General features: G+C 44.5%; 1 protein-coding gene across 4 annotated transcripts in view; it reads left to right on the forward strand.

The window, feature by feature from the left end:
* Positions 1–12,455, forward strand: part of DNAH14 (dynein axonemal heavy chain 14) — a 291,965-nt gene that overhangs the window by 154,557 nt on the left and 124,953 nt on the right. For all 4 annotated transcript variants that reach the window (XM_077340659.1, XM_077340670.1, XM_077340680.1 and 1 more), the window contains exons 42-43: positions 1,643–1,804; positions 11,009–11,141. In XM_077340659.1, the coding sequence (XP_077196774.1) occupies positions 1,643–1,804; positions 11,009–11,141 (295 nt within the window). The remainder of the gene's footprint in view (positions 1–1,642; positions 1,805–11,008; positions 11,142–12,455) is intronic.

A 12,455-nucleotide genomic window follows, 5' to 3' on the forward strand; every position in this document is an offset into this window, starting at 1 on the left:
ACTACGGCGCCACCCCGACGGATCCTACCTCCCATCTTCCTCCCAGCGATATTGATCAACGAGGAGGCGGACACCAGGATCGATGTCCAAGTCTGCATGGACTCCGGCTGCACCACTTCTTTGGTCAAACCAGAGCGGGTCCAGGCACTGGGGGCCTCCCTGGAAGACTTGGTAAAACCCATCATCATGAGGCAAGTGAATGGGGTCCCGGTGGGAGGGAGGAGCAATTCGGCATTCGACCGGATCCTTGGCCCTGAACATTGGCCCCCACTGGGAGCACCTGTCCCTCACCATCGCCCTGGTCGTGGGATTTTCAATTCTCCTGGGCATAGACTGGATGGAGCTCCACTGCCCGGAGATCAATTGGGATGAGAAACGCCTCATGTTTTCCCATTCAAACTGCAAGCTGCATTTCTGGTACTGAGACCAGCCCGAGTCTCCCCCGACTGCCATGTTCGGCACCATCGTACCCTGGTCGGCGAGCCCTGTGGTCCTCAATCCCTGGATCCGCACTCTGGGACTCTATTCAGGGGAGGTGGAGGGCATCCCACCCTGCTATTGCCATCTGGCTGAGGCGTACAACATGAGCTGTACAACATGAGTCCGGCCGAACTACGGGAGCTGTGAGCCTACGTGGACAAGAATTTGGAATGGGGTTTCATCAGGCTGGCCACCTCGCCCGTGGCCGCCCCAGTACTCCTTGTCAAAAGGAAGGACGGTTCGCTAAGACTGTGCACTGATTACCGGGCCATCAATGCCATCTCCCGGGTGAACACTTACCCCCTATCGTTGATCAAGGACCTGTTGGGTCAGCTGGGGGAGGGTCAGATATTCATGAAACTGGACTTGAGGGATGCCTACTTCCGGGTCAGGATTGCGGAGGGGGATGAGTGGAAGACCGCTTTTAACACCCCCTCGGGGCAATTTGAATACTGCATCATGCCGTTTGGGTTAAGCAGCTCTCCGGGTATTTTCATGAATGTGATAAATGAGGCATTGCATGATTTATTGTACCGGGGGGGGGGGGGGTTAACTGGATGACGTGTTGATATATTCCAGGGAGAAGGAGGAGCATGTAACTTCAGACTCAGAGCCAGGCGAAACGAGAGGGAACGAAGCAGGGCGGGGTGAGGGATTTGCCGCAGACACCTGAAGAGTCCCTTCTGGAGTTCTGAGCTGCCCTGGACGGTGACCGGCAGTTGCCGGAGCTGCGGTCCCAGCTTCGGGCCCACGGGGGTTTTTGGTACCGAGGGGAGTTGCTGTACACCCCGGCCTGCTGTACACCCCTGACAATAACTAGATAGTGAATTACTACATTGCTAGGATAATATTAAGGCATTAATTTGTTATGAGCTATAAATTCAAAGTTTATCAGAATAACCAAGGCAAATAATCAAACCACAAAACTGGGTTGAATCAGTTATGAAATTCCAGATCTGACGGTTGCAGTCATCAATGTAATGTTTTGAAATCAGGAGGATAATTAAAAGTGACGGCAGCAGATGGAAAGTCCCGTGGAAGAAAACACAAAATACTAGAGAAAACTGCTTAATGAATTCCATTTTGTTTAAGGAAAGATCTGTTATGTAAAGGAAAAGAAAACAAGAAGTCAAATGTTTTATTTTTTTTCTTTTAAATTTAGAGACAGCAGACCTTTCAGATTCATCTAACACTGATACAAAAATGGATGAAAATCAAGAAATAAAACGAGCACCCCTTGCATTTATTCCCAATATTGATACAATTCGGTACACTTTCTTAACAAGTCTTCTTTTATTGAATAAACATCCAGTACTCATTATAGGTAAAGTAATTCTTAAGAACTATTAAACAGAAAAAGTGCTGTCTGATTAAAAATATTGAGTAATTAATTATCTAAAAGTATAAAAGCTAGACTGATTACTTGTAATGTTCTTAATTTAAATATGCTATTATAAAATTCTAGTAAATGATGATATTGGTATGGAATTTAAATACAGTTATCAAGAATCTTTAGGGATGTATTATTGATCCTATATTTAGTGTCCTGTATTATTTTAATTGATTTTTTAAAATTCATATATAGATGCATAGAAGTAATGTAAGGGGAGTACATTCCATCAGAGTGATAGCTTCCCATCTCCCAAATCCTCTCTCCACCTGCCACCCCTCCCCCACCGACCTGCAACCGTTCCCCCATTCCTACTCGCCGCTGGCTACTCCTCCCCCACTGGCTACCCTTCCTTCACTCCCCTTACCTCAGAGGTATGTATGCGTCCCCTCTATGCAAGCATCTCAACATTCCACAGCCAATAGGAGAGCCAATGTTGCTACTCAAATGCACCAATGGGCACAGCTCTTTAAATGGGGAAGGAGACTCTACACAGGCTTGCGGCATGCTTTCTGTTGCTGCTGCGCATTTTGTGACATGAAGGATACCCACAAACACTTCCAAAATAGAGGGATCCTAAGAGGCACTCTTTAAGCCCCGCAAATATGGCTGCAACTCAACCAAGACTGCAAATTGAAGCAGCAAAAGATGTGAGGCTAGAAGAGGATCCTGGCAGGCATGAAACCCATGAGGTATTCCAGGAGGCTGGGCAGACCCAGTATGCCCAGCACACCAAACATAGCCTGTGCCCTACACAAGGGCAGGAGCTGGGAAGGCCAAGGGCAGGGTCAGGGGAAGATGACCCTTTAAAGGGGCAGCACACAGACTCCTGTCCTCTTTATTCAAAGACTGGCTTCAGAGCAACCCAGCCTTCCCATTCTATTTATTGTCTGCAGTGGAGACACTTTAGTCAGTCACTGACATTTTGATTTGCACTGTTGTCAGGATGTTATAGCAGTGTTATGGTGGATTGCAGCATGGTCACGTGCGTTCTTACTTATTCTTATCACAGCTGCAATTTTGGGCATAGTCAGATCCTTATTGGGGGGGGAGACAAAGTCTACACACTGGACTCCCCCATTATGGCAGCCTCTATAAGGGACTGTGTGGATGATGAACCACAGTACCACCCCCTGGTGGTGGAGACTGGCTGGCTTGCATTTCTAGGAGGCAGGGGGAACCTAGTAGAGACTAGCAACTGTGGAGTTTCCCAAAAGTCTGTCACCCTCTCAGGGTGCCATCAGGACAGAAAGAGCTGGAGCAGGGCTGCAAGAAAAATTGGGTTGCCTGATTGCTTCAGCTGGGAGCCACTGGCTTCCTTGTGGTTGTCTGTCTACAAGATGGCTGGATCCACCCATGCAATGCCAATGCTCCATTGCTTGTGCTAATAAAACTGTGGCTGTAAAGTATCAAGGAACTCATATTGTAAAGTATCAAGATCTTCATTGAAGCCTCAGAACATAGAATCATAGAATCATAGAGTTGGAAGGGGCCATACAGGCCATCTAGTCCAACCCCCTGCTCAACGCAGGATCAGCCCTAAGCACCCTAAAGCATCCAAGAAAAGTGTGTATCCAACCTTTGCTAGAAGACTGCCAGTCCTCTTGACACGCAACCTGGAGATGGAAGAAGAACCTATGTATAAAGAAATGGGGCCTGGGCCTCAACTTTTGAAAAAGTCGCTGATGTACTGTGTTCAACACTTAATTTCTGAGCAAAGCTTCCCTGTCTGTGTTTTGCCCCATTATTTAAATAGACAAAACTTTTAACTCCTCACATTTAGTAATTTAAATGTGCAAGGTTCTCCCTGCATCCTGCTTAACTCTGTTATCATTAACAGGAAAGACTGAGAAATGGTAAAATCTAGAGATAAATCCATATACATTCTCCCATCATCTAATGAAAGTTTTAGCCCTTCTTCCAAATCTGCCAAATTCTACTTGTTAAAGATTTCTTGAGGCTGGATGCCTACCAAGAACATCATGCCTAGTGTTTGTTAATAGAAAAGGCAGGCACACTAACTCAGAAAAGACTAATTTGCAACCATGGTGTAAATTGCATGGAGCTTTTATTCCAATCCCAGGTCGATTCAGTCCCTGCTGTCTACACAGAATGCCTTTTCTGTTTTGATTTTGGGCGATTTAAATTTTCCTTCTGCAACAAGCAGGATTGATGCGGAGTGACCCTACCTTTATTGTGCGATATCTTAGAATGCTTTTATCCCTCAATATTTTAAGATTCGGATTGAGAAAGCAGGCTGTTTTGAATCTGGGCTCTGCTCCGTGGTAGAGAACCCCTGATTGGCCAAAGCTGCTCATGTGACAAGCTTGCCTTAAAAGAGAAGCCCCTAATTTCTCTCAACTTCTGTCGGTCTTGGACTTTTTTCTCCCCCCTCTGCCTTCTTTGATCTTCTTCCCCCCCCCCTTCAAGAAAAGAAAGAAAGAGGCTATGCTTGGCTCCCCCCCCCTTCAGAACAACCCTAACCATGTGCAGAACAGTTTTCTGTTTCAATGGGGGGGGGGGGAGAAGACCTGAGTTCAAATTGATCTGAATTCAACAGGATTGACAATGGAATAAACAAAGTAAGTGCAGACTTATATGAATGCGGACTTATATGCAGACCATATGAATCTTATTCTGCATTATGAAGAAGAGCTGTTCAATTTACTGCTTGTAGCATGACCCTGTAACAGAGGAATCAATGTACACAAGAAAGCCTATAAAATGGTTTCTGCATGGGCTTGCCATCTCAGGGCAGTTCACAACATATAAAAGCAATACAATAAAGTTTAAACTCAGTTAAAACAATTAAAAGTAGACAAACAATTGGTGGAATCTTCATAGGTGTTCTTCCAAGGTAGACAGTGAGAGCTATCTAGATTTCAGGGGAACCCCCATTATGTTGATAACTCATTTGTCTGAACATGCCTCAACCATAAGCCTGGTGGAAGAGTTCCATATTACAGGCCCTGTGGAACTGTGATAGTTTCATTAGGACCCAGATGTTCTCTGGGAGCTCATTCTACCAGGCAGGGGCCAGTTGCTCAAAAGTTGCTCAAAATGGTGTTCACTCAAATTCTGAGGGGGGAAAACATCAAGGTGATCTAGTGAGGTGCTCGGTGTGTAATGAAAAGTTCAATCTTAGTGAGTCCGAATATTGATCATGGTCATTTCAAGATTCCCAACATCTATTATTTGAATGAAAGAGTTCAAGATTCCAGAAATACCTAACTGTAACTGCACTAAAAACTGAGAAGTTATAAGAAAATTCTGCTGCCATTTCTACTTGCTAATAATCTACTAAAATGGTGGTGTTACATCTAGAAGCAGAACAGATACCCTACCCAGTTAAATGTGTTGTAAATCATATGTACTGTGTTATAGTAAGCTGGGAAATATGATATGCAATTTAATTTAATTTAGCACAGCATACCCAAGGTAACACAGTCATGGATATGTTTCAACATATAAAATCATACTGGAATCATCAGTTCCCAAATACTATTTATGACCAACAAATAATTCCTTTTCCCATCCATGTTTGTTTCAATATGGATATAATCTATTGGAAAGCTGCATTTTTAAAATACGTATATTACCTTACCCCCCTTCGAGGATCGCTGCCTTGTTGTGGCAAGGGGGCTTGCGTAGTTCAGTGAAGCTATGAGCTATGCCGTGCAGGGCCACCCAAGACGGACAGGTCATAGTTGAGAGCTCTGACAAAAGGTGATCCACTGGAGAAGGAAATGGCAAACCACTCCAGTATCTTTGCCATGAAAACTCTATGGACAGTTCCAATAGGCATAACGATATGACGCTGGAAGATGAGCCCCTCAGGTCGGAAGGTGTCCAATATGCTACTGGGGATGAGCAGACGGCTAGTACGAGTAGCGCCAGAATGAATGAAGCGGCTGGGCCAAAGCCGAAAGGACGCTCAGTTGTGGAAGTAACTGGTGGCGAAAAGACAGTCCGATGCTGTAAAGATTTTTATTCCATAGGAACCTGGAACGTCAGATCCATGAATCAAGGCAAGCTGGACGTGGTTAAACAAGAAATGACAAGACTGAACATCGACATTTTAGGAATCAGTGAACTAAAATGGACAGGAATGGGTGAATTTAATTCAGATGACCATCAGGTATACTACTGTGGACAAGAATCTCGCAGAAGAAATGGAGTAGCCTTCATAATCAATAAGCGAGTAGGAAAAGCAGTCTTGGGATACAATCCCCAAAATGACAGAATGATCTCAGTTCGAATCCAAGGCAAACCATTCAACATCACAGTGATCCAGGTCTACGCCCCAACCACTGCTGCTGAAGAGGATGAAGTTGATCAGTTCTATGAAGCCCTACAACACCTTCTAGAAGCAACGCCCAAAAATGATGTGCTTATCATCATGGGGGATTGGAATGCTAAAGTAGGAAGCCAAAAGATAACCGGGATAACAGGCAAGTTTGGCCTTGGAGTACAAAATGAAGCAGGGCATAGGCTGGTAGAATTTTGTCAAGAGAATACAATGGTCATAGCAAACACTCTTTTCCAGCAACCCAAGAGACGACTCTACACATGGACATCACCAGACGGTCAACACAGAAATCAGATTGACTATGTGCTCTGCAGCCAAAGATGGAAAAGTTCTATCCAGTCAATAAAAACAAGAACAGGAGCTGATTGTGGTTCAGATCATGAGCTTCTTGTTGCAAAATTTAGGCTTAAATTGAAGAAAGTAGGGAAAAGCACTAGGCCACTCAGGTATGAACTAAATCATATCCCCGACGAATACACAGTGGAGGTGACAAATAGATTTAAGGAATTAGATCTGATAGACAGAGTGCCTGAAGAACTATGGATGGAGGTTCGCAACATTGTGCAAGAGGTAGCAACTAAAACCATCCCAAAGAAAAAGAAGTGCAAGAAATCAAAATGGCTGTCTGAGGAAGCTTTACAAATAGCTAAGGAGAGAAGGGAAGTGAAAGGCAAGGGAGAAAGAGAAAGATACACCCAACTGAATGCAGAATTCCAGAGAAAAGCTAGAAGAGATAAGAATGCCTTCTTAAATGAACAGTGCAAACAAATAGAAGAAAACAATAGAATCGGGAGGACCAGAGATCTTTTCAAGAAAATTGGAGATATGAAGAGAACGTTTCATGCAAAGATGGGTATGATAAGGGACCAAAATGGTAGGGACCTCACAGAAGCAGAAGAGATTAAACAAAGGTGGCAAAATTATACAGAAGAACTATACAAGAGCGAGCTTAACATCCCTGATGACCACAATGGGGTAGTGACTGACCTGGAGCCAGACATCCTGGAATGTGAAGTCAAATGGGCCTTAGGAAGTCTGAGTAACAATAAAGCTAGTGGTGGTGACAGCATTCCAGTTGAACTATTCAAAATCTTAAAGGACGATGCAGTAAAAGTGCTACACTCAATATGCCAGCAAATTTGGAAAACTCAACAATGGCCACAGGATTGGAAAAGGTCAGTTTACATTCCAATTCCAAAGAAGGGCAATGCCAAAGAATGTTCAAACTACCGCACCATTGCACTAATTTCTCATGCTAGCAAAGTTATGCTCAAAATCTTACAAGCTAGGCTCCAGCAATATGTGGACCGAGAACTTCCAGAAGTACAGGCAGGATTTCGAAGAGGCAGAGGAACTAGAGATCAAATTGCCAACATACGCTGGATCATGGAGAAAGCTAGGGAGTACCAGAAGAACGTCTACTTCTGCTTCATTGACTATGCTAAAGCCTTTGATTGTGTGGAACACAACAAATTGTGGCAAGTTCTTAAAGAGATGGGAATACCAGAGCATCTTATTTGTCTCTTGAGAAATTTATATGCAGGTCAAGAAGCAACAGTGAGAACTGAACATGGAATCACTGACTGGTTCAAAATTGAGAAAGGAGTTCGGCAAGGCTGTATACTGTCGCCTTGCCTATTTAACTTGTATGCAGAGCACATCATGAGAAATGCGGGATTAGAGGAGTCACAAATTGGGATCAAGGTTGCAGGGAGAAATATCAACAACCTCAGATATGCAGATGATACCACTCTAATGGCAGAAAGTGAAGAGGAACTAAAGAGCCTGTTGATGCAGGTGAAGGAGGAGAGTGCAAAAGTTGGCTTGAAACTCAACATCAAGAAAACAAAGATCATGGCATCCGGCCCTCTCAATTCCTGGCAAATAGAAGGGGAAGAAATGGAGATAGTGACAGATTTTATTTTCCTGGGCTCCAAGATCACTGCAGATGGGGACTGCAGCAAAGAAATTAAAAGACGCTTGCTCCTGGGGAGGAAAGCTATGGCAAATCTAGACAGCATCCTAAAAAGCAGAGACATCACCCTGCCAACAAAAGTGCGTTTAGTCAAGGCTATGGTCTTCCCAGTTGCAATGTATGGCTGCGAAAGTTGGACCATAAGGAAGGCCGAGCGTCAAAGAATTGAGGCTTTTGAACTCTGGTGCTGGAGAAGACTCTTGCGAGTCCCTTGGACTGCAAGGCGAACAAACCGGTCAGTCCTAGAGGAGATCAGCCCTGACTGCTCTTTAGAAGGCCAGATCCTGAAGATGAAACTCAAATATTTTGGCCACCTCATGAGAAGGAAGGACTCCCTGGAGAAGAGCCTAATGCTGGGAGCAATTGAGGGCAAAAGAAGAATGGGACGACAGAGAATGAGGTGGCTGGATGGAGTCACTGAAGCAGTAGGTGCAAACTTAAATGGACTCCAGGGAATGGTAGAGGACAGGAAGGCCTGGAGGATCATTGTCCATGGGGTCGCGATTGGTCGGACACGACTTCGCACATAACAACAAATATTACCTTACAGAATACCTTAGAATTTTATTATCATTAAAGGTAAAGGTAGAGGTATCTCCTGTGCAAGCACCGGGTCATGTCTGAACCTTGGGGTGACGCCCTCTAGCATGTTCATGGCAGACTCAATACAGGGTAGTTTGCCAGTGCCTTCCCCAGTCATTAGCGTTTACCCCCTAGCAAGCTGGGTACTCATTTTACCAACCTCGGAAGGATGGAAGGCTGAGTCAACCTTGAGCCGGCTGCTGGGATCAAACTCCCAGCCTCATGGTCAGAGCTTCATACAGCATGTCGCTGCCTTACCACTCTGCGCCACAACAGGCTCTTTACTATCATTACAATTCAATAAATATAAAGGCACCAGAGAAATTAACCTATTAATACAAAAGGTATTTCAGATGAAGTGAGAAAACAAAAAACGTTGATTTATAAAAATTTGCTCAAATAAGTATATTTCTGAAGTGCATTGCCTGTTAGCCTGCTTTAAGATCTTAATTCTCCGGCTCTTTGTTTTTGTTTTCATAGTCACTTGATATTTAAATATTTCTGTTCGTCCAGCACTTACCACTACAGGAAGCAGAGATAATCTTTTTGCAATTGTGTATGTCAACAATGTGAGGAATTAAAGTTTTGTATATTTAAAGAGTGGAGCAAACAGCAGAGAGAGGGGTAAAATATGTCAGACAGGGAAGCTTCGTTCAGCAACTAAGGGCCGTTCCGCATTCGTCCAAAATAGCACAATGGTTACTAATTGAAATCGCTACAGTTTTGCCGTTATGCACAACGTCGTTGACAATCTGCAACACTCCTGAAACCTATCCGCAAAAAGCGCTTCGTTGTAGCGCTTTCAGGGAAATCCCAAAAAGTGGGATTCACCCTCCGGAAAGCGCTACACTCCTGCAACCAATCTGCAACACTAGTGGGAAAGTTCTGTGTGTTACCATTGTTGCGGTTTCTGCAAAGTCCCTCCCCCTGGCTCTCTTCTCTGATCTTCCGGCGAAGCGATCGCCATTTTTTTTTCTCCGAGCGAGCGGAGATCAACGCACCAGCGAGCCTTCGTTTATCCAGCAAGGCTTCGCTGGCTGCAGCCCCTCTGTTTAAAATCACTAAGCACAAGCATCGCAGAGGCCCGTTTGCTGGTTTATTTTCACTTTATTTTTCACACTGTTTTCGGCCGAAAATCACGCCCGTGAGGGGGGGGATTTTTTTTTTCACTCGGGGGGAGCGTGGCAACGATGAAGCAGCAGCTCAAACATCACCAGCTAGCTGGATGGGTCTCTCCGTTGCAACGAATCAACGCATATTCGTTGCAACGGGTGTGTGTATGTGTGTTTTTTTTAAAAACCTTCCTTAAAGGGAAAGGGGCTGTTTGGGAGCATGATAACGGCTGCCCATTGGCTGCTTGATGGCCAGGGGTGGGACACAGCTCAGCAATAGCACTTCCTTTCTAGCGATTTTTGCCGAGACCAGAACCCTGTGGCAAACGATAGAAACGCAACTGGATTCCACTACAAAGGCAGGTATGCGTTACGCCGAATTCCACTATTTAAAATGGCGATTTTTCGTTCAGCAAACAATTTGCTACATGGATCCCGGTGCGGAATGGCCCTAAGTATTGAACACAGTACATTAGTGACTCTTTCAGCAGTTGAGGCTCAGGCCCAGTTCTTCATACACAGGTTCTTCTCCCATCTTCAGATTTCAGTGCTTAAAGAATGCAGTTTATGTCTTGGGCCCCCTACATTTGAGAAGCTTTTGCAAGGTGTTCTCCATGTTGCAAAAGGCCCAACAGCAATAGAAAGAATGCTGCATGTTTGTGCAGAGTCCCTTCCCTCATTAAATGAGCAGGCTGTGTACACATTGGTGCATTTGAACAGCAACAATGGCTCTTCTATTGGCTGTGGAATGTTGAGATGAGTTCATAGGGAGGCCACATACCTACCTCTGAGAGGGTGACGGGGACTACGACTGAATAAAATGGGGTTTCTGAGTAGACCTGTTTAGGATTGCTCCTTAAATATTATAAAACACTGTAGATGTTTCATTGGAGGAGATGCTAAAAGACCAGTTGGAATCATGGCTTAATCACCCTTAGATTGGCACCTTCTCCACAATCAGATTTTTGAATTATTGTTATAAACATTTGCTGTTCTTTAGTATTGTTGAGATTACCAAATATTTTAGCACCTTTTTAAGTTTTAAAATTGTATTTTTCTGTTTATATTTTGTATATTTTTTACTAGGTTGCCTTACACCACTTGGAAAAGCAATTTCGTAATTTATTACAAAAATAAAAATAACTTCATATTAATTTTAGGTGACTCTGGTAGTGGAAGGACTGCTATGATTCAGAATATGCTTGGAAGACTTCAGAACCAAGGAGGATTACGCATAACATTGGGAACAATTTTAGGAGAAGTCTTCTTTCACAGTGAAAGTAAAAAAGCAAGGTCACTAATCATAAAATGGCTATCTAATTTTAGATTACTTTTCAATAATGAATGCAATTAAGATTGATAAAACAAGATTATTTAGGGACTCTTTCTGCCCTTGAGGAAGAGTGCCAGAATAGTAGTAGATTCTATTTGAATTATGAGGCATTTGAGAACTTTTTTATAGATAAAATCTTATCACTCCTCTGGGACCTTCCTGCCACGATTGATAGAGAACGTGAACTGAAAGCTCCTTGGCCATCAAGGGAGGTGATGTTTGTTGGCTTGAGGCAGTTCTCTTTAACTGAAGTGGACAAGTTGCTGGGGTCAGTGGTGGTGGCCAATTGCTACCTGGATCCCTGTCTGTCATGGGTGCTCCAATTGGGTGACCAATCGATAGGAGGTCCTTTGAGGACTTTTGTCAATCTCTCTTTATCATCTGGGGAGTTCCCTGAAGGAGGCAGTGGTTCACCCTCTTCTGAAAAAAAACTATCTTTAGATCTGTGGGACCCCGCCAGCTATTGCCTGGTCTCACATTTGGCGTTTCTGGGTAAGGTGGTTGAGAGGGCCACTGCAGACCAGCTTCTGCCATTCTTGGAGGAAACTTCAGCCCTGGACCCATACCAGTCAGGCTTTTGACCTGGCCATGGGGTAGAGACTGTGCTGATTGCTTGATGGACGACCTCTGGTGATGGACGGACAGATGGACTCTGCCCCAGAAACATTTGCCGTATGTTTGGAAGCAGTATCTGGATGGCTCAGGCAGAGTCACCTAAAACTCAGCCCCTCCAAGATAGAGGTCCTATGGCTAAGTAGATGGTGGCAGGACCAGGAAGCGTGCCTTCCCATCTTGGATGGAATGCAGTTTATGGCTGTACCTACTGCCAGGAATTTGGGGGTGATATTTGATGCCTCCTTGTCTGTGAAAGCTCAGATTATGAGGGTAGCCCAAGAGGTGTTTACTAACTGTGCCAAGTGAGGCTACTAGCACCCTATCTGTTCCCAGAACACTTGGCCACAGTGATCCACACAATGGTCACTTCCAGATTAGACTTCTGTAACTTGCTCTCCATGGGTCTGCCCTGATCTCTGACATGGAAATTAAAATTGATTCAAAATGCAGCTGCTAGGGATCTTGTGAGGCCGTCCTGTAGGACCCATATCCAGCCTGTGTTGAGGCAGGTGCGTTGGTTGCCAGTTAGCTTCCGGATCAGGTTAAAGATTTGGGTTGTTACCTTTAAAGCCATCCACAGACTGGGCCCCGCATATCTGAGCAACTGTTTGTCTCCTTATGCCCCTCCACTGGGCTCCCCACTCTGTGGGTTTGATGTA

The sequence above is a fragment of the Paroedura picta genome, chromosome 1 (assembly GCF_049243985.1).
Source record: "Paroedura picta isolate Pp20150507F chromosome 1, Ppicta_v3.0, whole genome shotgun sequence".
Taxonomy (NCBI): domain Eukaryota; kingdom Metazoa; phylum Chordata; class Lepidosauria; order Squamata; family Gekkonidae; genus Paroedura; species Paroedura picta.